At 40.8% G+C, this 24,391-nt stretch overlaps 1 protein-coding gene across 2 annotated transcripts in view; it reads right to left on the bottom strand.

The window, feature by feature from the left end:
- Positions 1-12,552: 12,552 nt before the first annotated feature.
- Positions 12,553-24,391, bottom strand: part of piwil1 (piwi-like RNA-mediated gene silencing 1) — a 49,869-nt gene continuing 38,030 nt past the window's right edge. For both annotated transcript variants that reach the window (XM_087999848.1, XM_087999849.1), the window contains 4 exons: positions 17,870-18,020; positions 17,665-17,790; positions 17,424-17,571; positions 12,553-16,237 (listed from right to left, as the gene is read on the bottom strand). In XM_087999848.1, coding sequence (XP_087855974.1) covers positions 16,121-16,237; positions 17,424-17,571; positions 17,665-17,790; positions 17,870-18,020 — 542 coding nt within the window. In that variant the 3' untranslated portion in view covers positions 12,553-16,120. The remainder of the gene's footprint in view (positions 16,238-17,423; positions 17,572-17,664; positions 17,791-17,869; positions 18,021-24,391) is intronic.

Here is a 24,391-nt window from a genome sequence, read left to right as displayed (position 1 = left end):
AACTGGAGGAGCTTGTGACAGATCCCTAACTTGAAGGTCACTGATTGTAGACGGTGACAAGATGGAATTGCCCAGAAACAACAATGAACTCTGCATTTGTTTGGTACCTTTCCAAATATTTCAATGCACTTTACACTCAAATTCTGTCAAATGTAGCTTTGCAGTTACGAAGGGTAAGCAAAGCAGCTGGGTGACACCCAGGTAAATGGCCAGCTGAATGGTTGCAATGAGGTTGGTTGAGAGTTAATGGGCCCAACCCACTGGAAGAATTCTCCCATTCCCCACATAATGAAATGGACCCAAAACAGGCAGATTCTATTTTGAAAGACAGCGCCTGCAACCATCCTTCAGTCCTACATGGAGATTAATCTGGACTCCACTAACTCATAGGCAAAGGTACTACCGTTACCACTGAGCTTGGGTGAATGACAATTCCCATGTTGCACCTAGGAATTTGTTGGAAACTTCTTTTAAACAACACACAAAGACATGAACAACCTTCAAACCGCTTCATAATGAGAACTGCTTCAACATCCTTGACAATACAATGCTGAAGTAACTGGACATCCTGAAGAACACTTGCCTGTACAGTATACCAGATTTGGGATTAACTGACAAATACCTTTCATATGTGAGCTTATTCACATTAACCATAAAGTAATTAACCTTACCAATTATACTGGTTGCATCTCCAATTGAGATTGTGGGAGAAGTTGTCAGTGTAGTTACAAAACTCACTTTGGACTGAACACTATATTAATTGGTTCAGAACATTAAAACTTATCAAAGTATCACTTAGAAATTTCAGACCGACCTCTGACATTCAGCAGCATCCATTCCTCTAAGGCCATCTAAGCATCTTTTATAGGAATCAATTAGTCCTCCCAATTGATGGCATCTCAACAGCAGAAGTTGAAGATGATTCTTCTGGAAGATGGGGATTGGTTTCCAAATAGACATGGAATCTGATTCAGTTGGATTGGAATCACAGACTGGCAGGTCAAGCAGTAAATTAGCAATGGGAGGTCTTCAATAATTTGCATAAAGTGTAAACAAATTCCATAAGTTGGGTAAGCAAGGGCATACAAAGCTTCAGAGTTTAAAAGCAAACAGAAAACAAGTAAAGAATAAATATCAGATTCAGAGAAAACTGAATTTTTTTTTTTAAAAAAGAGGGACAAGTGTATACAAAAAGAGAATTAGTATGTCCAAGTGTGATTGATCAGGGTCAAAAAAGGAGACGATTCTGTGACAGTAAAACAACACACATTGTATCTGTCTTTACAGAAGATGCTGCCATATTGGAACATCGAAGGAGCAGTAGAGAAGTTGGATCAAATGTGGCTGGTATTCAAGACTGTCGCACAGAGTAAAGTCTTGTTGTGAATTGGCCATATTCCAGGTTACTGAGGGAAGCAGAAAGAGGAATTACAAAGGCTATGGTCATAGTCAGTTTTCCTTGGCCAAGGCACAGTGCCAGAGGACTAAAGGCTTACAAACATTGAAAGCTGCTCAAAAGCTGGGCAGGAATAAACCCTAAATGTACATGTCAGTTTAATTTCACTGGGTGGGGAAACTTTTATTTTTAAAGGAGTCAACAATCCAGGTCAACTTGTGGAAAATCATGGATTAAAATAAGTCAACCCATTTGTTGAAGGCAACAGTGTCTGAGGAACTTGATTGAAATCTTTGATAAATTATGGGGAGTAAAGGCACTTGGCAAATTATCATAATAAAATAGTCAAAGGACTGAAGGTCCATGGAAGCAAAACCATCTCAGGGACTGAAAACTGTAATGACGAATAATTGCTTTATAAGCTGGTGAGATACATACACAGCAGTGAAGTGATCTCTAACCCCAGGATTTGGTGCTCTTTAGGTGTTAATTTATGATCTAATTTTGGATATTCAAAGTTTGCAGACGACACAAAATTAAAATGTACAACAGTGAAAACAATGGTGGCGACATTTCTGGAGAAAATAAACAAACTAATGATTGGGCAGACACAGCAGATTCAATTGAGTCATTTATTTTGAAACACAAACAGCGCAGCAGATATATCAGTGTGTGTCACATGCACACATTTTTAAGAAGTGACAGAACAAATTAAGGTGTTGAAATATCTATGGGCAGTGTGTTGTTACAAGTTATATAAATCCAAGGCCATTCATAACAAGAACCAAAAAAGAGCAATTTGTTTTTTAAAAAGAAAAAGTGACCACCTTGAATGCACCAACAGTAAGAGTGCTAGAAACAAATTCACTCACTTTCAAAAGGGAGTAGAGTTAGGATTAGTTGAAGGGGAAAATAGTGTAGGGCTAGGAGGAATATTGGGTAGCTTATCAAGGAACTGACCAGCAAAATGTACAAAATGGCTACCTGTTGCACTGTACCATTTGATTATATATCCTGTGATCAGGAATGTTAGTGTACTTTGTGCTTATCATGCTTTATCTTTCTAATGGCAGACTAAACAATCACTAAAATAAAACGAATGAATCAGTTTAAATCTCTGCAGTCCTGTCACATCCAGACATGGAGTGGACAACTTAACAACTGATGAGAGAAAGCAGTTCCCTGAACATCCTCATCTTTAATAATGATGGTGCAGCCCAGCACATCAGTGCAAAAGACAAGGCAGAAACATTTACATCCATCTGCAGCCAACCTGTCAAGATGATGAATTTTCAGCATACAACCTCCCCACCCATCTGATATGCTAGACCTCAACTAACTGTCTTTAGAAATCAAAGTGAACTTAAATACAGTAGTGAAGGCAGTGGGCTCTAACAACATCCCAGCTATAGTACTAGGTAACTAGTTGCTCCTTTGGCCAAGATGTTTCAGTACAGCTACAAAAATACATTATATCCACTTGCAAAATTCAATCATTTGTGCAACTCCCTCCTGATAACTCACTAGTACAGAAAATGCTTTTAGCTACTTGGGCCCTAAACCTCTGCACTATTCCATTTCCCAGTCCTCCTTAAACCCATCTTCGGCCAAATTCCAGAGACTACCCTCCCATTAAGGCCATGTTGAACTGAGTGTGCCACTGGGTGTCCCACTAAGACTGAAATCCATGGGAACCATTTCATTCATACTTGGCAGGGAAGAAAATGGCTGTCATTTTTGGGAAAACAACTATTGCAACCTCAGATCCTCGAAGCAGTGTCCTAGGTCTGACCACCTTCAGGGAAAAGAAAGCTACTGCAGCAACAACCTTCCCTTCATTCCAAAAAGGTCAGAATTGGGGACATTCATTGATGACTGATGAGTTTAGTTTCATTCCTCAGGTAATGTGCAAGTCCATATCAACAAGCAGCAAAATTGGATTTGCATACATTCCAACATACATAATAAACAAGCAAGGTCATATAATAAAAAGCCTACTTCATCCGTTTGATATTCATACACTAAATCCCCATCAACATTAGAGAGAGAGAGAGAGAGAAAATCCTCCACTGGTCAGAATGTCAGCTATGTAAATGCCATGGCTACTGAAGCAGGAAAGAGGCTGCTTCCTAAACTCTGTCCACCACCTACAAGGCTCAAGTCAGGAATATAATGGAACACTCATGTGACTGGCTGATACATTACTCTTCACTCAAGAAACCTGACATAATCCAGGCTGAAGCAGTCCACTTGATTGTCACTCATCATTGATTCTACTGTCCCACTGTGATACCACAGTGTACTGTAAAACATTTACTGCTCAAACATCACCAGTGGAGATGAGGGCAGCAGATACACATACAGGGGGAAGCCATGAGCAAGGTGTACACCCATTCTCACGCAAAACATTTCACTGTTCCTTCATCTCTATTTGGATTACAACAGTTCAAGATGAAGTTTACCAGCTTAGAGGCCCTAAACACCACTATACTATTCCAAAGACAAATTTAAAGGAACATGCAAGCTGCTTTATTTCTATTAGTTGCACGTGTAGACTCCCTATGATTAACTTATTTCTACTGAGACAACCCAATTTAAACAAAAATAATAAACGCTGTATTGCACCACTCGAGTGGATCAGAACCAATTTCCTAATCCTCCTGTCTGGCATCCCAACTTACTCAAAGCCTTACTGCTTCTAGCTTGTTAACGTTAATACATTAGTAATGCACTTATTTACTTACTGTGCAGCAGATCTGGCAGGGGGGGGGGGGGGGAGAATCTTCCAACCCAATGAGTATGAAGCATTTGTTCATCACAATGCTATGAAAAATTGCCAACCTTTTGCACTGAGAATACAACACCAGTCCATTAACATCTTAACTACCTCCATTTCAAACCTTTTTCTTTTATCGGAATATAAAAGGCTTTAAAACTCAATATTCAAAGCAAATGGAAAAGCATATTGCCATGAGTATCTAGAAGCTAAAATTTGATATTTCATACAGTCTGTTTAAATTAATGACTTTCCAAAATGTTACACAAATGTTTGGTACATATGAAATGTCCCTAATCCATAAAATGGAGATTCAGGTTCCCATATTCCATAATCTAAATGTTGTGCAGTGTCACTACAAATAAAGCTTAAATGCAAAAGCAAGAATTCAGTTCCTTGTTGTTTTGTACAGAGCTATTGGTATAAAATATGTAAGCAGCTGCGTTTAACAAATACTCCAAGAAATGAAACCAGACAGATCATCTGGCATCAACCTAGGCACCGGAAATGATGTCGAAAACAGGCCTGTTCAACCTGTAAAATCCTCCTTACAAACATCTAGGGGCTAGTGCCAAAGTTGGGAAAACTAACTCGCAGAGTAGGCTAGCAACAACCTGACATGGTCTATAAAGGTATGTTTCAATGAGTATGACTCTATCCCAGAGCTCACCATCACCATCCCTGGATGTGTCCTGTCCCAGCAGCAGGACAGACCCAGCAGAGGGGGCGGCAGAGCGAGATACAGTCGGGAGGGAGTTGCTCTGAGACAGTCCCTAACATTGACTCCAGATCCCACAAAGTCTCATGGATTCAGGTTAAACACAGGCAAGGAAACCTCCTGCTGATTATCACATCCTATCCTCCCTTGGCTGATGAATCAGGACTCCTCCATTTTGATCAACACTTGAAGGAAGCACAGAGGGTGGAAAGGGCACAGAATGTCCACCACCAATGTCAGCAGCAGCATTACTGATCGAGCTGGTCAGGTCCAAAAGGACATAGTTCCTGGACTGCGTCTGTGGCAGGTGGTGAGGGAACCAACAAGAGGGAAAAACGTACCTGATCTCATCCTCACCAATCTACTGGCTGCAGATGTATCTGTCCATGACAGTATCGGTAAGAGTGATCAATACAGTACTTATGGAAACAAAGTCCCACCTTCACATTGAGAATATCCTCAGTGTTGTGTGGCACTATCACCGTGCTAAATGGGACAGACTTTAAACAGATCCAGTAACTCAACTGGGAATCCATGAGGTGCTGTGGGCCATCAAACAGCAGCAGAACTGTACTCCAGCATAATCTGTAACCTCATAGCCTGTCATATCCCCCACTCAATCACTACCATCAAGACAAGGGATCAACCCTGGTTCAATGGAGAGTGCAGGAGGGCATGCCAGGAGCAGCACCAGGCAGACCTGAAGATGAGGTGTCAACCCAGCAAAGCCACCAAACAGGACTATTTATGTGCCAAACAGCATAAAGATAGACAGAGATAGACAATCCCACAACCAACAGATCAGATCTAAGCCCTGCAGTGAATGGTAATAGACAATTAAACAATTCATTGGAGAAGGACAGCTCCAGAAATATCCCCATCCTCAATGATGGAAGAGCCCAGAACATCAGTGCAAAAGATAAGGCTGAAGGTTTGTCAGCAACCTTCAGCGAGAAATGCTGAGTGGCTCATCCATCTCGGCTTCCTCCAGTGGTCCCCAGCATCATTGATACTAGTCTTCAGCCAATTTGATTCACTCCACATGATGTCAAGAAATGGCTTGGGCTGACAATGGCACATATTTATCCCACACAAATGCTACGCAATAACCATTTCCAATAAGAGACAACCTAACCAACAACCCATGACATTCAATGGTGTTACCATCATTAGCTAGGTGGGTAAAGAACTGGTTGAGCAACGGGAGACAGTAGTAGTAGTTGAAGGGAGTTTCTCAAAATGGAGAAAAGTGACCAGTGGTGTTCCGCAGGGGTCAGTGCTGGGGCCACTGTTGTTTGTGATATACATAAGTGATCTGGAAGAGGGCACTGTTGGTCTGATCAGTAAGTTTGCAGATGACACGAAGATTGGTGGAGTAGCAGAAAGCATAGGGGACGGTCAAAGAATATAGGAGAATATAGATAGACTGGAAAGTTGGGCGGAGAAGTGGCAGATAGAGTTCAATCCAGGCAAATATAAGATGAGGCATTTTGGGAAGTCTAATTCTAGAGCGAACTATACTGTAAATGGAAGAGCCTTGGGGAAAAATTGATGAACAGAGAGATCTGGGAGTTCAGGTCCATTGTACCCTGAAGGTGGCTGCACAGGTGGATAGAGTGGTCAAGGCGGCATTTGGTATGCTTGCCTTTATCGGACAGGGTATTGAGTATAAGAGCTAGCAGGTCATGTTAAAATTGCACAAGACATTGGTTCGGCCGCATTTAGAATACGGTGTACAGTTCTGGTCACCACATTACCAAAAGGATGTGGACGCTTTGGAGAGGGTGCAGAGGTTTACGAGGATGTTGCCTGGTATGGAAGGCTGGAAAAACAAGCAGGCCAGGCAGCATCCGAGGAGCAGGAGAATCGACGTTTCGGGCATAAGCCCTTCTTCAGGATATGGAAGATGCTAGCTATGAAGAGGTTGAGTAGGTTAGGATTGTTTTCATTAGAAAAAAAAAGGAGATTGAGGGGGGGGACCTGATTGAGGTTTACAAAATCATGAAGAGCTGAACAGGGTAGATAAGTTTTTTTCCCCCAGGGTGAGGGATTCAATAACGAGGTCATGTGTTCAAGGTGACATGAAAAGTTTAAGGGGGATACACGTGGAAAGTATTTTACAGAGGGTGGTAGATGACTGGACGGCGTTGCCAGCAGAGGCAGGCACGGTAGATTCATTTAAGGTGCGACTGGACAGATGCAGGAGTAGGTGGGGAGCAGAGGGATACAGATCCTTAGGAATTGGGCAATAGGTTTAGACAGTGGATTTAGATCGGCTCAAGCTTGGAGGCCGAAGGGCCTGTTCCTGGGGCTTTAAATTTTCTTTGTTCTTAAGTCGTCTCCGTTCAGAGACATTTTATCTAAAAATTAGGGTCAGCTATTTGAGGAGTGAAATTACAAAACCTCTACACATGAAAAGTGTAAAAAGGGATTGGTCCTCCAAAAAATGACAATTGACAAAGCCACTGATACTTTTAAATCCGAGACGGATAAATTTTTGTTAACTGAGGATATTATCAAAAAGTGGCTAAATGGTCTCAATGGCAAAAAAAAATGGAGATGTGAAATGGTCACTCTTGTTCCTTTATTAACAATAGCCATAGAGAACCAAAAGCTAAGGCTAGCTGCTTTGTTGAAATAGAGTTGTAAAAGCTTTAGGGATACATTTTCCCGAGCTCAGGGCTTGAATAATGAAGGTACAACTATCACTGGTGACTTCATCAGAATGGGGTATTTGACTCTTTCATCTCCCCTTCCAACCTCCATTCAACAAGATCATGGGTGATTTGCTCAACAGAGAAAGCAAAGCTGTACACAGTATTCCAGGTATGGCCTCACCAACACCTTTTTAAAATTCCAACCTCCTACAAGTCAAAATTCTATTTGCCTTCATATTTGCAGTGCTTACACGCTAACTTTTTTTTGCAATTCATGCACAAGAACACGTCACTCTGTCTCTCCATTTAAATAATAATCTGCTTTCTGATGCAGGGAAATGTAAGAACATAACAAGTCATTTACCAAATTTCTGCCCATTTAGAATCAGAGTCCTACAGCATGATTAACAGGGCCTTGAGCCAAAACTGTTCCATTCTAACTATAATGTCCATCCACACTAACCCCATTTCTCTGCACTTTGCTCATATCCTTCTAAATCTTTCCTACCCATATAGTTTACTCAACCTGTCCTGCAGATTCCCCTAAGCTCTCACCATGACACACCCTCTAATTGTCAGCACTTTTGGAGACATTATACGCTGCACCCTCCCCCAAGTAATCGGAGACTGGAAATAATTGAGACCCTAGAGCTGATCTTCAAGGCACTACACCGATGTCTTTCCAGTCAGAAGACCCATTCACCCAGACTTTCCATCTTCTGTTAACCAATCCTCAATCATTGCCAACACATTTCCCAATACTGTGAGCTCATTTTTGTGCAAAAACCTTTTGTGACACCTTATTAAAATCCTTCTGGAAATCAAACTATACTACATCTGCCAGTTCCCCTTTATCAGCTTTACTCCTCAATGAATTCTAGTAAATGTCAAACACGATTTCCCTTTCACAAAACCATGTTGACTCAGATTGCATTAAGCTTTGCCAAATGACCTGCTATTTCTTCCTTTGGAATTGACACTGGCATTTTTCCAACAACAGATGTTAAACTAACTGCCTTATAGCTTCCTGCTGTCTGTCTCACTTCTTGAGCAGAGGCATCACATTGGCAGCTTTCCAATCGACTGGAACTCTCCCAGGATTCTGGAATATTTTGACCAATGCCTTCATTATCTCTGCAGGCCACTTCCTTTAAAACTTTTGGATGCAGGCCATCTGTTTCTATTTCACATAGGCTATTTGACCTGACGTTGGCTGCAGAAAGCTGCAACACAGACACTGGGGAATACTTATGCACAAATTAGAGAAAGATAGCACACAGGTAGCAGCAGGTAATCAGGAATGGAAATGGCTGATGGAATGTTGGCCCTTACTCCTTCAAGGAAGTTGGAGTAAAAAGGGAGGAGCCTTATTGTACAAGGTGCTGGTGAGAACACATCTGGAGTACTGGCAGCAGCCTTGGACCCCTTAAGGGAAGGTATCATTTCATCAGGGGGAGTTTAGAGAAAGTTTACTCGGATGACTCCCTAGCATGGAAGGATTATCTGATGAATGAAGGCTAAAGAGGCTGGGACTCTACTCACTGGAATTTAAAAGAATGAGGTGCTCTCATTAAAGCCAAAAAGATTCTTAAGGGGCTTGGCCGGGTAAATGCTGAGAGGATGCTTCCCCTCTTGGGGGAGTCTAGGGCCAGAGGGCAGTATCATAATAAAGGGGTGCCACAATTTGAGACAGATGTGGAGTAATTTCTTCTGAGCATGAAGTCTTTGGAACTTTTTGCTGTGGGGGCAGAGGGTGAAAGAGTCATTCTGTATATTTAATATTGAGATTGATAAATTATTGATCAATAGGGGTATCAAGGATCATGAGGAAGACAGGAATGTGGATGTGAAAAATGCTAGACCAGCCATAATTCTATTGAATGATGGAGCAAGCTTGAGTGGTCAAATAGTCTATTCCTGTTTTTATTTCTTATGGTCATATGGTCTAACTCTTTGAAAGCTTTTAGAGGACTCCAGTCTGTGACTTCACATGCCACTCCACACAACTGGATTCCACATGATCTGTTGCACCGATATCACTACTCCCCAGCATAGGGATAGCATCCTTTAACAAAGCTACTCTCACCACCTTCTCACTTATTAAAACTTCCAAATCCCCTCCAACCAGACCTGTAATAGCTATCAAATTATACACTTTTATTTCCATTTGTGCCTTTAACTCATTTGGGGATTCTATGAAAAGTAAATATTTGGTAAAGAACTTCAAGCTGTGACTTTTTAAACCATTACCACTCTCTGGTTCTAATTTCTGCTGCACTCTTCTGCTTATATTTTCTGTGCTCAAAGTAAAACTTCTAAAAGCTGTAAACAGATAAAAGATCAGAGTGGAGTACAGGCTATTGCAGATTCAGCAATAGAGAAAAAAGGCTCTCAAAAGGACTCTTAAAACATATGAACATTTATAGGAGGCTCCCCGGTCAACGTTAGTAGTTCACACAAGAGCGGGTTTTGAGAAGATTTGTAGCTCAGGTTGAGGTTCTGGAGTTGGAAGGGTCAATTTTAGACGTTTCGTCACCATTCTAGGTAAGCCTCCAGACAAAGCACTGCTGATATTTCCTGCTTTCTATTTATACATTTGGGTTTGGTTGGGTTGTTAATGCCATTTCCTGTTCTTTTTCTCAGGGTGTCATAAATGGGGTCCAGGTCAACGTGTTTGTTGATAGACTTCCAGTTGGAATGCGATGCTTCTAGGAATTCTCATGAGCATCTCTCTTTGGCTTGTCCTAGGATGGATGTGTTGTCCCAGTTGAAGTGGTGTCCTTCCTTATCTGTATGTAAGGATACTACAGTGAGAGTGGGTCATGTCTTTTTATGCTAGTGATGTTAGTGTATCCTGATGGCTAGTTTTCTGCCTGTTTGACTAATGTAGCGTTTGTTACAGTTCTTGCACGGTATTTTGGTCTGGCAGTCATTTCTGTTAACACAAGACTGATGGGGAAAAATAAAGTCTGAGTTGGAACACAGGATCTTTGGGCGAGCTCAAAGTTACAAAGCATACAAGTTGACAGACTGCATAGTAAAGGAATTGTAATAGTTGAATCCACAGGTAACAACAGCATAGATAGGAGATTTAAAAGGTGACCCAAGTTGAGACTAAAAGAGTAACAGTTATGGAAGTATGCAGTTTTTGGGATGTTGAGCATATAGGGTCAGAGGAGATTGAGGAAGGGTCACCAGATTCAAAACGTTAACTTTGATTTCTCTTCACAGATGCTGCCAGACCTGTTGAGCTTTTCCAGCATCTTCTGTTCTTGCATAGGGTCAGACATTCAGCTCAGCTGTCAAGATTGCAAGTTTTTCCAAATGGATAGGAGTTTGTAGCACTGCCTTTAGTCTGCCCAACATTTTAGTTATTAAATTTCTTCCAAAAGCACATTGTAGACAAGTAACATAACAGAAAATTGAAGGATGGAGAGGAGCTGGTGATAGAATGCAGCAGATTCCAGAGCAACCTTGCTAATGGTTAAACAAAGCGTGGAGGCTTCCATGCAGCGTGAACACTACTTAAGAACAGTCTCATTCAGTACTTTATATTCCCTGTGGGAATAGAGAGTTTGATTTATTTTATTGAATCCATGTTAAGCTATTGTTATAGGGATGAAATAAACAGAACTGCACAAAAATGATACATTGACACTAGAAAGTGCCAGAGATTTACACAATAATACAAGAACTGAAAAGATATAGCTACTGTAATGACAGGGGAATAGCAAGCTAAACCAAAGCAGACTTATTAACATTATTTTAATTCTACTGTGACGCAAATCCATTGGATGACCTTCAAAATTATCAACTGCTCTTAACGAGCTTTAAATTATAGCTTTGGTGTCTGATGGCTGTTAAAACAGAAATTAATTTATTAATTCTGTAACTCTTGTAGAGCAAAGCTAAATAAGGTATTCTAGTTAATGATTTAAATCCAATCTCTAATCACAACTCCCTCTCAGTTTTAAGAAATAAAATAAAGTTTAATCTTCTAGTTCGATAACCATTTCAACAATGAGTACTGAGTCTTCTAACTGGAATCTTTTAACAATGTGTTCTTGCTTAAATTCCGAAGTCACCAGCCAATGCAGCTTTCAGCAGGTTTGATGAATATTCACATTTCTTATGAACTGGGATTCTCTCTCAGAACATTCAACATTTTAAACTAAACATAAAAAACAGCCTCCAAATCCAGCAGCTTCTGAGAACACAGCATTCTGCCCAAAGAACCAGTTTGATCCATCGTTTCTGCTTTTACCACATTGTGAAAAGGTCAGCACCAGCCTCTCGTTATTTGGCTATTGCCACATCCAGTTAGCTACATTCCCTGAGCACAACATATCCTGGTGCTGAAACATCTGCAATATCTTACAACTACAATTAACCTGCAATTATTTTCACAGGCCTGTTCTCCTTTTAAAAAGAAGCTGGTGCTCAAAGTTCAACTCTCAACTCAGTTCCAAACAAGAGGATATACTAAATCACAGGACTGTTAACCCAAAGACCCAGATAAAGTTCAAGGGAATGCAGGCCTGAATTTGCAGATGGTGTAATTTGAATTCAATTTTAAAAACTGAAGAGTCTAGCAATGACCATGAATTCATTGTTGATTTTCAGAAAAAACCCACTGTGCGGGAGAGGGAGAGATTGAAAAGGCTGGAAATGTAGCTTAGAACATAGACAAAGAGATCAGATAGAAGTCTTAAAATTATGAAGCAGTTTGAAAGATTAGATGCAAATATTTTCATTTGTAAAGAAATCCAAACTAGGGACCAAAAGACAACATTCACTAATAAATCAAACAAAGCATCAAATAGAGTGTAAAGAGGGTAGGAACAAGGTTGTATCAGCAACATAGTGGATACCAAAATGATTACAGGGTCACAAATCCCCAAATGGTTGTCTGAACTGCAAAACATCAGTTCTTCAAGCAGAGAGACCCAATTCAAGCAAAGCTGGACTGTGCATAGTTACACTTTCAAGTGTGAAAAAATATTACACAATTCATAAACCTCAAACGCCTTTATTTTGAATTGGCTATGAATTGATCCAATGCACATACAGAAATAAAACAAGATGGTACAAAGCAAGTTTATAGCTGCATAAACCAAGAATGCAGCAAAAGATGAGACTCCTTGAACTCCTTTCCTGAGAACCATGCATGTACCTACATCATATGGAGTGCAATGGTTCCAGATGGCAGCTCATCATCCACAGAGCAGTTAGGACTGGGTAAATACTGCTGGCCCAACCAATGCTGCCCACATTCCAAAAGAAGAAAATTTAGTTGAGCATTAGACAAGTGTCATAATTCACATCCACAGAAAATGCAGTTCAAAACGTTAGAGGTGCAAATAGTGCTAAAGACCTGACATGTTGGTAGCATACACAGTACATAAAGCAAGGATACTTATAGTAGAGTTCCCTCACAGAAAGTAATCTACACCCTAGATCTTGCACAGATATTTTCACCAAGCTAAATAAAGCCATACACAACCAGAGGAAGCAGTAGATCCTTTCCAGGTACACTTCAACTTCCCTTTTAAAAAAAAAAGTGCAAATCTATCTTGCGCATTTAACATTGAATTTGGTAAATATTCATGACAGGACTTTATGCTGTTGATTAGTTGATAATCAAAACTTCCAATAACTAAATATAGTTCAAACCTTTTTTTGCACAAGAACCAACAAAAATTATAGTCAAGAAATGTCTTTTATCATTCCAGAGATCAGCATTTCGGTATTAGCAAACTGGGGTCCATTTTAATTTGCATTAGGCCATAGTTTCTTGTATACTAAAACCACAACATTTATTACAATGCATGGTGTTTGCAGAATCTGCCTTCTAGAAATCTATTCATTTCTTGGCTGCTGATAGAGTCAACTAAAATCTAATACCGATTTTATCTGAAGAGGTGATGCTCTTAATTTTGCCACCCTGCTAAGATAAACATGCAATACCACAATGTATGTTCGCAGTCCTGCCAATGTTAAACTCTTGCAACATTAATAAAATCAGAAATGTGAATATTTTGTTCACAATCTGTAGGCTGTTTCTGCCACATACTCAGACTTTGGAAGAACACAAATTAAGTTTCTCAAAGAAAAACATCAACAGCAATTAGCATCCCCACAAATTCAATTGTCCAATACTGACAATTGTTAAAAAAAGACAACTTCAAAATGCAATTTTAAATAACCAAATTAGATCACTGAATTCATGTTGACATTCAATATCGAGTAAAAGTCAGTGGATCAGCAGATCACAGGTACTCAAAATGATCAGAAACGTAGTTATAATGAAAACCTGAATTATTTACCTACAGCAAATAAATGATGCTCACTTGGACAAGATACTTGTTAATACAGCAAACTCAGCTTATTGTAATAGTTTGCAAAATGTCAAAGTAATCCTGACATAGCTTCAACTTGACAAACTGCGCTTAAAAAGTATTTGATTTTTTAAAAAATCTGGGATCCAATGCACTATATTATGGAGTAAGGGGAGAAGGGACCCTTGCCCATAATGCCAGGCGAGTGGTCTTCCCATTGATTAGGGAAGATCACTAGGCAGCATTTATACATCATTTCATGGCCTGTGGAGTGGCATCAGATGAGACAAATGGATATTGTCCCCACCCTCATCTTGGCTTAAATTTGAATAAACTACTGCACTCGCCTAAAGAAAGAAACCTATAGGATGGGGAAAAATGATATTTGTACTGACACTCCAACTTTGAATAAAAAAAAAGACATTACGCTTTAAAACTGATCCAAAATTAACCCTGAAACTGAAATGCAAAACTGCCGTAAGTGGCTGATCAGGGAAAGACACGCAGTTTACAGTCCAGATTAGACTGCAGAAGTCTGTGTTGAAGTGACTGATTTCAGCAAGGGCGCACAACCAACTAGAGCATGGTGTGGGGGTGACATTTTCTTGGAGTTCTCAAATTATTTGGTAACTCCTGCTGTTGACATACATGGTGGTCAGGGGAGGGCAGGACCAGGCTCAGCTGCACATGCTTCATGATCAAATATTTCGTAGATGTTGACCATCGAGGATCGCACAAAGGATAATTATAGGTGTGAAAACTGGAACAGCAGTGATGTTTGTGTAATGTACTGAAAAGCATTGAAGGATCATATACACTTTGTGAGAGCCTACTGTTTACCCAAAGCAGCAAGATGGTCAACAGCAGTGAGCTAAACGTGTGGATGAACAAATCTTTAAACTGGAATGCTGATATAAAACAAAGATTCTGTAATCCTATATGTTGGGGTGATATATTGTTTACTTTAAATATTAAATTTGTACCAGACTTTAGTTAAGCTACATTAATTACTCAACACAGTTTTAAAGAAAGTCTGAAGATGAGTCTGAGAATCCTGGAACTCCTTATCGAATAGAACTGTGTGCGCCACACAAACTGTAGCAGTTCAAGGTGGTTTACCAGGTATTCCCACATCCAGTGAATGTTGAAAAACAGAACGCAGGACCATAGGTATGAAGAGATTCACAAATACAACATATTGTGTTTGGAATTTCTCTCCCAAGAGTGATGTAAGCAAAATCCATAACATTTAAAAAGAAAAATGAACAAAAGTTTTAAAATATTACAGGTTTTGGGGAAGGGCATGGAAATGAGACAAAATGATAGGGTGCCCAAGAGGAGTCAAATTGGACTCCAAGTTAATGCTTTTTCTCTCTCCATAGATACCGCTAAATCTGCTGAGTTTCTCCAGCATCTTGTCTTGATTTCAGATCTCTAGCATCCACAGCACTTTGCTTTGATAAAGATTTAAAAATACAGACAGCGGGCATAAAGGCAAATCAAATGACTGCTTTCCAATGCTATAAAATTCTATGATTACTTGGATATGGAACACATGGATTGTGCATAAAAAGGAAATAGGGAAAGGGGATTAAGGCAAAGAGTTCAAGTCAGCCTGGAATCATAGCACAAAAAGAAAATGGTACAGCAATTCAGCAGGTCTGACAGTATCAGAGAAGAGTCAACATTGAGTGTGGGATGACAAGAAAATGGGTCAAAATGGATAGATTCCAAGGTCATCAAACCAGACTTTTAAAAATTCATTCTATTTCTCTCCACAAATGGTACCACACCTGCTGAGTTTCTTCAGCATCTGTTGTACTTTGAATTTATTTTAGTATCATGAGCACAATGAACCTGGGGCTCAATAACATCTGTAATTCTACTGGTTGCCCTAATTCAGAGAACTTACCTTGTTCAAGGATTTGGGACAAAGCATTGGGAAGAGGAGAAGGCATGTCATGCATTTTGAATTTTTGACACCTGAGGAACTCTTGCCTTGGCTTGCGGATGCAGAAAACATCAGGTGTTTTGAAAACTGCAAGAGACTGTGTGCAAACAAAGTAATATCCAGTTGGATTGATTACAAGAATAGGTGCTGTTCTCCATTCACACAACTACCCAGACATCTAAATGTTTTCTTGGTCTAGAAAATACATGTTTGGAAAATGCTTCATTTTATATAGTTTTTTTTAAAAGTAGTAATCATGACAGGAAACATGATGGTTTTTATATTCACAGGTAGTAAAGTCGGTCTGCCAATGCCAGACTGGGTTCCCGATGAATACTTTGTCCCACTAAGAATGCAAGCTTGTGTGCATACTGGCAGGGGGCAGGCACACGAATAACACCCTAAAAAACAAAGAAACAGTTTATTACAAACATTTTAGGTCTTTGTGAGCACAAAACTTCCAAGTTACATTCAGTATTTGAGATGTCAATACTTATTTTGTATGAAATGTAGTCATTCACTTTTTGAAGTGCAAGAAAGTGCTACCCATCCCTTCATAACCACCTAAAGGAGAGTTTAAAAATTAATGCAAATTAGGAGTAGGCCAGCAGCCCCTCAAGCCTGCTCTCATTTGATTTCACAGGCTGATCTGATTAGAAAGCATTCCTACCCTGCTCCCAAAACCCTTTAGCCACCTACTTGCCAAAAATCTATCTACCTCTGCCTTAAAAATATTCAAAAACACAACTTGGACTACTTTTGAGGAAGACAGTTTCAAATAAGACAATATTTTTCATCATCCCTGTATTAAATGTGTTAAGACAAAGTAAGTAGAAATTTAATAAACTATGTAACCAATATTCGAAACCACTCAAGATATGATTCTATAATTCTAATTGGGAGTTTTCTAGCTGAACAACTTTATTAAGAAAAGCAATGTTGAAATTCATTCAGGAAATGTTCACTTGTGTAAAGCAGTCTAAGTGGCATAGTATTAGAAACAATCAATCAATGCTTGGCCTCAACTCTGCCTAGCATATTATTCAAACATAAAACAAACAGCTGTCTAAGAGACCCTTAAATTTACTTTCTATTTCAATTTCGAACTACATATTCTGGCCCAATTTTTCTGAATTAATTTAATATATAGTTTGAAGTAAACTTGTCTTTTCCTTTTTACATTTTCTAAAAAAATCTTTGATCTTGCCAATAACTTCTAACTGCATACATGTTCTCAACAAACATCAGCTAAAGATATTTGAGGGGTAGAATGAATGATTACGACAACAGCAGGGTTCAAAACTAAAATACATGGCTCAATGTTCAATTGTTCATCAAGAAACTACAATTCAAATCTTTTGTGATAAATGGATGTTAAGATTTGCAGAATATAAGCAGACAGTCCAGTTTCAACTCAGTTTGTAGTGTCTCCCCCTTTGGTGAACAGTAGCCTCAAAAATCTGGCAGTTGGAAGATTGAACAGCATTTAATTTAGATTTAAGGTAGAACTACTTTGAAAACGTTGGAAGAGTCAAGCCTCCAGCATGATCAGTTCTATTAAATGAAAGAGGAGATTATCTCACTCACCGGCCAATTGTAATACATGTGGCACAGCTTGTAGGTTAGTCGCTGCATGTAATCTGGTTTCAAGTTGCTGCTGTCATACACTACATTGTAGTGTGTCGGTGTAACTGTACCAACCTTCACTGACTGACTGACTATATAGAAGTCATACCTGACCCAAGAAAAGCAGACAGTTAAGAGTCAAATGTTTAAAATCCAATAAGCGAGTCAAAAATTATGCTCAAAACGTTTAACAATACTTTACCATTCTGGTCGTGTGACATCTGTGTCAATGACAGTGCCAGGAGGTGGGTTCTGTAATCTTCCACCAGCTTGTGAAAAAAACCTTGCATTAACACGCTTCTTTACAACAATTACTGACAGCTTTGGACTGAAAAAGAAACACTTGTTAGAGGTACCAACAGATAAAAATTGTACTTTTTAGGAGTTTTAGAATTTGCACAACTCACTTGTAGTCAGTCAGGTATTTCAAACAATCTAGCAGCTGTGGAACCTCATAATTTACGACAGTGTTCAGCTGTCCATCACCAACTCCATCACGGTACACAATGATACGACCAGGCAGGCACTTATTGTGAGCATGCCATGTTTTCAAAGCAGCTGAGGAAATCAAAGTTCAACAAATGAAGTAATATTAATTAATTAACTTACAGGTAGAATACATTTAATTGTCCCAAAGAAAATTTAAGCAAACTTACTGTTAACACCATCTCACTTAAAAAATTGACTGAACTTCAAAATTGCACACGATTTTACTTGTGGACAATCCATAAATTTGCATTTAAGCGAATCAAATGTTGTGCCTAATGTATGATCCAAATAGACGTACAGCATGGAAACAGACCCTTCAGTCCAACTTGCCCATACCAGCCAGATATCCTAACTCTACCAGTCCCATTTGCCAGCACTTGGCCCATATCCCTCGAAACTCTTCCTATTCATATACCCATCTAGAGGTCTTTTAAATGTTGTAACTGTACCAGCCTCCACTGCTCTACCTTCGTCGACTTGCCTTGTCACGTCCATATACACCACACCCACTGCTCGACCTTCGTCGACTTGATAAGAACTTAAGATTTGTGAGGCATGACCTGCCCTTCTCAAAGCCATGCTGACTGCCTTTAATCACACTATGCTTTTCCAAATAGTCATAAATCCTATCCCTCAGAATTCTTTCCAAAACTTTGCTGACTACAGACGTAAGACTGACTGGTCTGTAATTGCCAGGGATTTCCCTATTACCCTTCTTGAAAAGAGGAACAACATTCACCTCCCTCCAATTCTCTGGTAGATTAGATTAGATTACTTACAGTGTGGTACTCCTCCCGTGGAGAGTGAGGAGGCAAATATCCTCGCCAGCGGCTTAGCAACGTCCTTTCTCGCTTCCCAGAGCAACCTAGGATAAATCTGGTCTGGCCCTGGGGACTTGTCAATCTTGATGTTTTCCAAACTTTCTAGCACATCAACTTAATCAATCTTGATCTGGTCAAGACTGTATCCCAGCTCCTCTAAGTTTTCGTTTACAACAAGTTCCCTTTCCTCGATGAAAACCGAAGCAAAAAAAAAAGTACTCATTTAGGGCTTCCCCTATCTGCTCAGATTCCACACACAAGTTCCCTCCACTATCCCTTATCGGCCCTACCTTCTCCCTGATCATTCTCTTATTCCTCACGTATGAGTAAAATGCCTTTGGGTTCTCCCTAATCCTTCTTGCCAAACCTTTTGTGCCCGCTCCTGGCTCTCCTCAGTCCATTTCTGAGCTCCTTTCTAGCAAGCCTGTAATCCTCGAAAGGTGTGCTAGATCCTTGCTTCCTCCACCTTGCGTAAGCTGCCTTCTTCCTTTTGACGAGAATTTCCTCTATTCTCGTCATCCAAGGTTCCTTAATCTTACCCCTTCTTTCCTGTCTCAGAGGGACAAATTTGTGCATCACTCGCAACAACTGCTCATTAAACAGTCTCCACATGTCTGCTGTACCCTTTCTGTGGAACAATTGCTCCCAGTCTGTACTTCCCAACTTCTGTCTGATAGCGTCATAATTTCTTTTTCCCCAATTAAATATCTTTCCTCTGTAACTGCTCCTTTCACTCTCCAAGGCTATGCTAAATGTGAGGCAGTTGTGGTCACGATCACCAAATAACATTTGATTCAATGAATGAATTTGGTTTGACTCCTTACCCTGTGTCTGGGGAGTGACCACCTCCCTGTACATCCTCTCAATTTCCCCCCAGCCTCCCGGATGATCTGTAGTTCACCCTGCTCCAGCTCCAGTTCCCCAACTCTGTTTTTGATGAGCTGGAGTTGAGTGCACATCCCGCAGATGTAGTCAGCAGAGACATGTGAAGTGTCTCTCACCTGCCACATTCTGCAGGAGGAACATGCAACTGCCATAACATCCATATCCCTCTACTCTGATAGCCCGCACAACTAAACAAGGCGAGAGAAGAAAAAACAAATCTGAAAACTTAACTAGTTTACAGACTCTTAGTAAGGTTAGAGGGAGACCCTACGGTGTAAAGTCTCTGGTTTAGAGCTCACCCACCTAAAAACTTCCCAGAATTCTTTTACTCCTCCCTCACACCTCTCGGCTGCTTTAGAAGCTGTACTGTTGAGATTTCTCCAAACCTATTAGAAATGACCGATCTGGCATAATTTACAAGACTGTTAGTGTTAAAATTCTAAAGTTATGTTCCCTTGAGTAAGATGTAATTCGATTTTAACACTAATCAATAATTAACATTAAAGTGCGTTATTAATGGTCTTGAAATAATTTAACATTGAATATAAAATAATAACCATTTTACTTTTTAAAATGTTGGTATTTTGCTACCTGTTCCCAGTTGTTCCTTTTGAAAAATTACTGAAGGGATTTGGTAATGTCCAGACCTGTTTTCTCCCCGCCCGCCCAAACTGAGTTAGTGATATGAGCGGACTGGAACACCAAACCCTACGTGATGACAGCATATCTTTGGACACATGGAATCACTAGATCTTTGCGGGCAATTTTCTCCCACTCAGTCTGTGTTCCTGCTTCGCCATCTGTACTAAGATCTGCTAATGTGATGCTTTGCTTAATAAGAAATGATGAAACAAATCAAAAATGTTTTAACCTTTCATCAATACTCAAATCATTTGGGGAGATACTAAACAAGTATGTTGCATCAGTGTCTACTGTGGAAGAGGTCATGGAAGACAGAATGTGAGGAAGTAGATGGTGGCACCTTAAAATGTCCATATTACAGAGGAGATGGTGCTGGATGTCTTAAAACACATAAAAGTGAATAAATCTGCAGGACCTGATCAGGTGTAACCTAGAATTTTGTGGGAAGCTAGGGAAGTTATTGCTGGGCCTCTTGCTGAGATATTTGTATCATCGATAGTCACAGGCGAGGTGCTGGAAGACTGGAGGGTGGCTAACATGGTGCCACTGTTTAAGAAAGGTGGTAAGGAAAAGCCAGGGAACTATAGACTGGTAAACCTGACATCGGTGGTGGGTAAGTTGTTGGAGGGGGTCCTGAGGGACAGGATTTACATGTTAACGATTTGTTTTGAGTAAGTTTGTATTTACATGTATTTGTACAGACAAGATTTACATGTTTTTGGAATGGCAAAATCTGATGAGGGATAGTCAGCATGCTTTGGGGGAAATCATGTCTCACAAACTTGATTGAGTTTTTTCAAGAAATAAAGAAGAGGATTGATGAGGGCAGTCCACATGATCTATATGGACTTCAGTAAGGCATTCAACAAGGTTCCTCATGGGAGCCTGGTTAGCAAGGTTAGATCTCATAGAATACAAGGAGAACTAGCTGTTTGGATACAGAACTGGCTCAAAGGTAGAAGACAGAGGGTGGTGTTTGAGGGTTACTTTACAGACTGGAGGTTTGTGACCAGTGGTGTGCGACAAGGTTCGGTGTTGGGTCTAGTGCTTTTCGCCATTTATATAAATGATTTGGGTGTGAACATAGGAGGTATAGTTAGTAAATTTGTAGATGACACCAAAATTGAAGGTGTAGTGGACAGTGAAGAAGGTTACCTCAGAACAACAGGATCTTGAACAGGGGGTGGCACGGTGGCTCAGTGGTTAGCACGGCTTCCTCACAACCAGGCACCCAGATTCAATTCCAGCCTCAAGCGACTGTGTGGAGTTTGCACATTCTCCCCGTGACTGCTTGGGTTTCCTTCAGCTACTCCGGTTTCCTCCCACATTCCAAAGATGTGCAGGTCAGGTGAATTGGCCATGCTAAAGTGTCCATAGTGTTAAGTGCATTAGTCAGAGGGAAAGGAGTCTGGGTGGATTACTCTTCGGAGGGTCAGTGTGGACTTGTTGGGCCGCAGGGTCTGTTTCCACACTGTAGCGAATCTAATCTTAATAACAAAAGTGGGCCAGTGGGCCGAGGAGTGGCAAATGGAGTTTAAGTTACATAAATGGGAGATTCTGCATTTTGGAAGGCAAATCAGGGCAGGACTTGTACACTTAATAAAGTCCTGGGAACTGTTGCTGAACAAAGAAACAAGAGAGTGCAGGTTCATAGTTCCTTGGAAGTGGAGTCGCAGGTAGATAGGTTAGTGAACCTCCTTAGTGCAGATGGTTTGGATGGAGCCATTTTTGTCAGGTGTGTTCAGGAGGGTTTCCTTAGTACGTAGACAGATCGACGAGGGGAGAGGTCATTTTGGATTTGGCACTCAGCAATGAGCCAGGACAGATGTCAGATCTCGCAGTGGGACAACACTTTGACAGTGATCACAACTGCCTCATTTTTACCATAGCCTTAGAGAGAGAAAGGAGCAGTTACTGAGGGAAAGTAGCATCATAGTTAATTGTGGAAATGGAAATTATCAGGCAGGAGTTCAGAAGTACAGATTGAGAGCAATTGTTCCACAGAAAGGGCACAGCAGACATGTGGAGACTACTTTAAGGAGCAGTTGTTGAGAGTGATGCACAAATTTGTTCCTCTGAGACAGGTAAGAAGGAGTAAGATTAAGGAACCTTAGATGACCAGAACAGATGAGCTTCTCGTCAAAAGGAAGGCGGCAGTTTACATAAGGTGGGGGAAGCAATGATCTAGCACAGCTTTAGAGAACTACAAGCGTACTAGAAAGGAGCTCGGAAATGGACTGAGGAGAGCCAGGAGGGGGCACTAGAAAGGCTTGGCAGGAGGGATTAGGGAGAAACCAAAAGCACTTGTTCAAAAAAGGGAATAGGGATAACCCGGGGAATTACAGGCCAGTTAGTCTTACTTCGGTGGTCGGCAAAGTAATGGAAAGGGTACTGAGGGATAGGATTTATGAATATCTGGAAAGACTGCTTGATTAGGGACAGCCAGCATGGATTTGTGAAGGGTAGGTCTTGCCTTACAAGTCTTATTGAATTCTTTGAGGGGGTGACCAAGCATGTAGATGAGGGTAGAGCAGTGGATGTAGTGTACATGGATTTTAGTAAGGCATTTGATAAGGTTCCCCATGGTAGGCTTATGCCGAAAGTCAGGAGGCATGGGATAGAGGGAAATTTGGCCAGTTGGATAGAAAACTGGCTAACCGGTCAATGTCAGAGAGTGGTGGTAGATGGTAAATATTCAGCCTGGAGCCCAGTTACAAGTGGAGTTCGCAGGGATCAGTTCTGGGTCCTCTGCTGTGTAATTTTTATTAATGACTTGGAAGAGGGAGTCAAAGGGTGGGTCAGTAAATTTGCAGATGATACGAAGATTGGTGGAGTTGTGAATAGCGAGGAGGGCTGTTGTCGGCTGCAAAGGGACTTAGATATGATGCAGAGCTGGGCTGAGGAGTGGCAGATGGAGTTTAACCCTGTCAAGTGTGAGGTTGTCCATTTTGGAAGGACAAATAAGAATGCGGAATACAGGGTTAACGGTAGGGTTCTTAGTAAGGTGGAGGAGCAGAGGGATCTTGGGGTCTATGTTCATAGATCTTTGAAAGTTGCCACTCAGGTGGATAGGAGAAAGTGAGGGCTGCAGATGCTGGAGATCAGAGCTGAAAATGTGTTGCTGGAAAAGCGCAGCAGGTCAGGCAGCATCCAAGGAACAGGAGAATCGATGTTTCGGGCACAAGGCCTTCTTCAGGAATGAGGCTCAGGTGGATAGAGCTTGTAAGAAGCCCTATGGTGTATTAGCGTTCATTAGCAGAGGGATTGAATTCAAGAGTCGTAAAGTGATGTTGCAGCTGTACAGGACCTTGGTTAGGCAACATTTGGAGTACTGTGTGCAGTTCTGGTCGCCTCACTTTAGGAAAGATGTGGAAACTTTGGAGAGGGTGCAGGGAAGATTTACCAGGAATGGAGAATAGGTCGTACGAGGATAGGTCGAGAGTGCTAGACCTTTTCTCATTGGAACGGCGAAGGATGAAGGGTGACCTGATAGAGGTTTATAAGATGATCAGAGGAATAGATAGAGTAGACAGTCAGAAACTTTTTCCCCCGGGTACAACAGAGTGTTACAAGGGGACATAAATTTAAGGTGAAAGGTGGAGGGTATAGGGGGGATGTCAGGGGTAGGTTCTTTACCCAGAGAGTGGTGGGGGCATGGAATGCGCTGCCTGTGGGAGTGGCAGAGTCAGAATCATTGGCGACCTTTAAGTGGCAATTGGATAGGTACATGGATGGGTGCTTAAGCTAGGACAAATGTTCGGCACAACATCGTGGGCCGAAGGACCTGTTCTGTGCTGTATTGTTCTATGTTCTATTTTATTCATACATGAGGAATAAGAAGAGAATGATCAGGGAGAAGGTAGGGCCGGTCAGGCGTAGCATAGGGACCTTGTGCATGGAGTCTGAGCAGATAGGGGAATAAATAAATTTTGACAAAGGGTCAGTTAGACTCGAAATGTCAGCTCTTTTCTCTCATAGATGCTGCCAGACCTGCTGAGATTTTCCAGCATTTTCCCTTTTGGTTTCAGATTTCAGCATCCGCAGTAATTCGCTGCTACCCTAAATAAGTTTTTTTTAAACTTGCTTTTCACT

The sequence above is a fragment of the Chiloscyllium plagiosum genome, unplaced genomic scaffold, assembly GCF_037043375.1.
Source record: "Chiloscyllium plagiosum isolate Xiang-an unplaced genomic scaffold, Cpla_swu_hap1 HiC_scaffold_24, whole genome shotgun sequence".
NCBI lineage: Eukaryota > Metazoa > Chordata > Chondrichthyes > Orectolobiformes > Hemiscylliidae > Chiloscyllium > Chiloscyllium plagiosum.
Note: the sequence above shows the minus strand (reverse complement) of the source record. Positions and strands in the feature narration are given on the sequence as shown.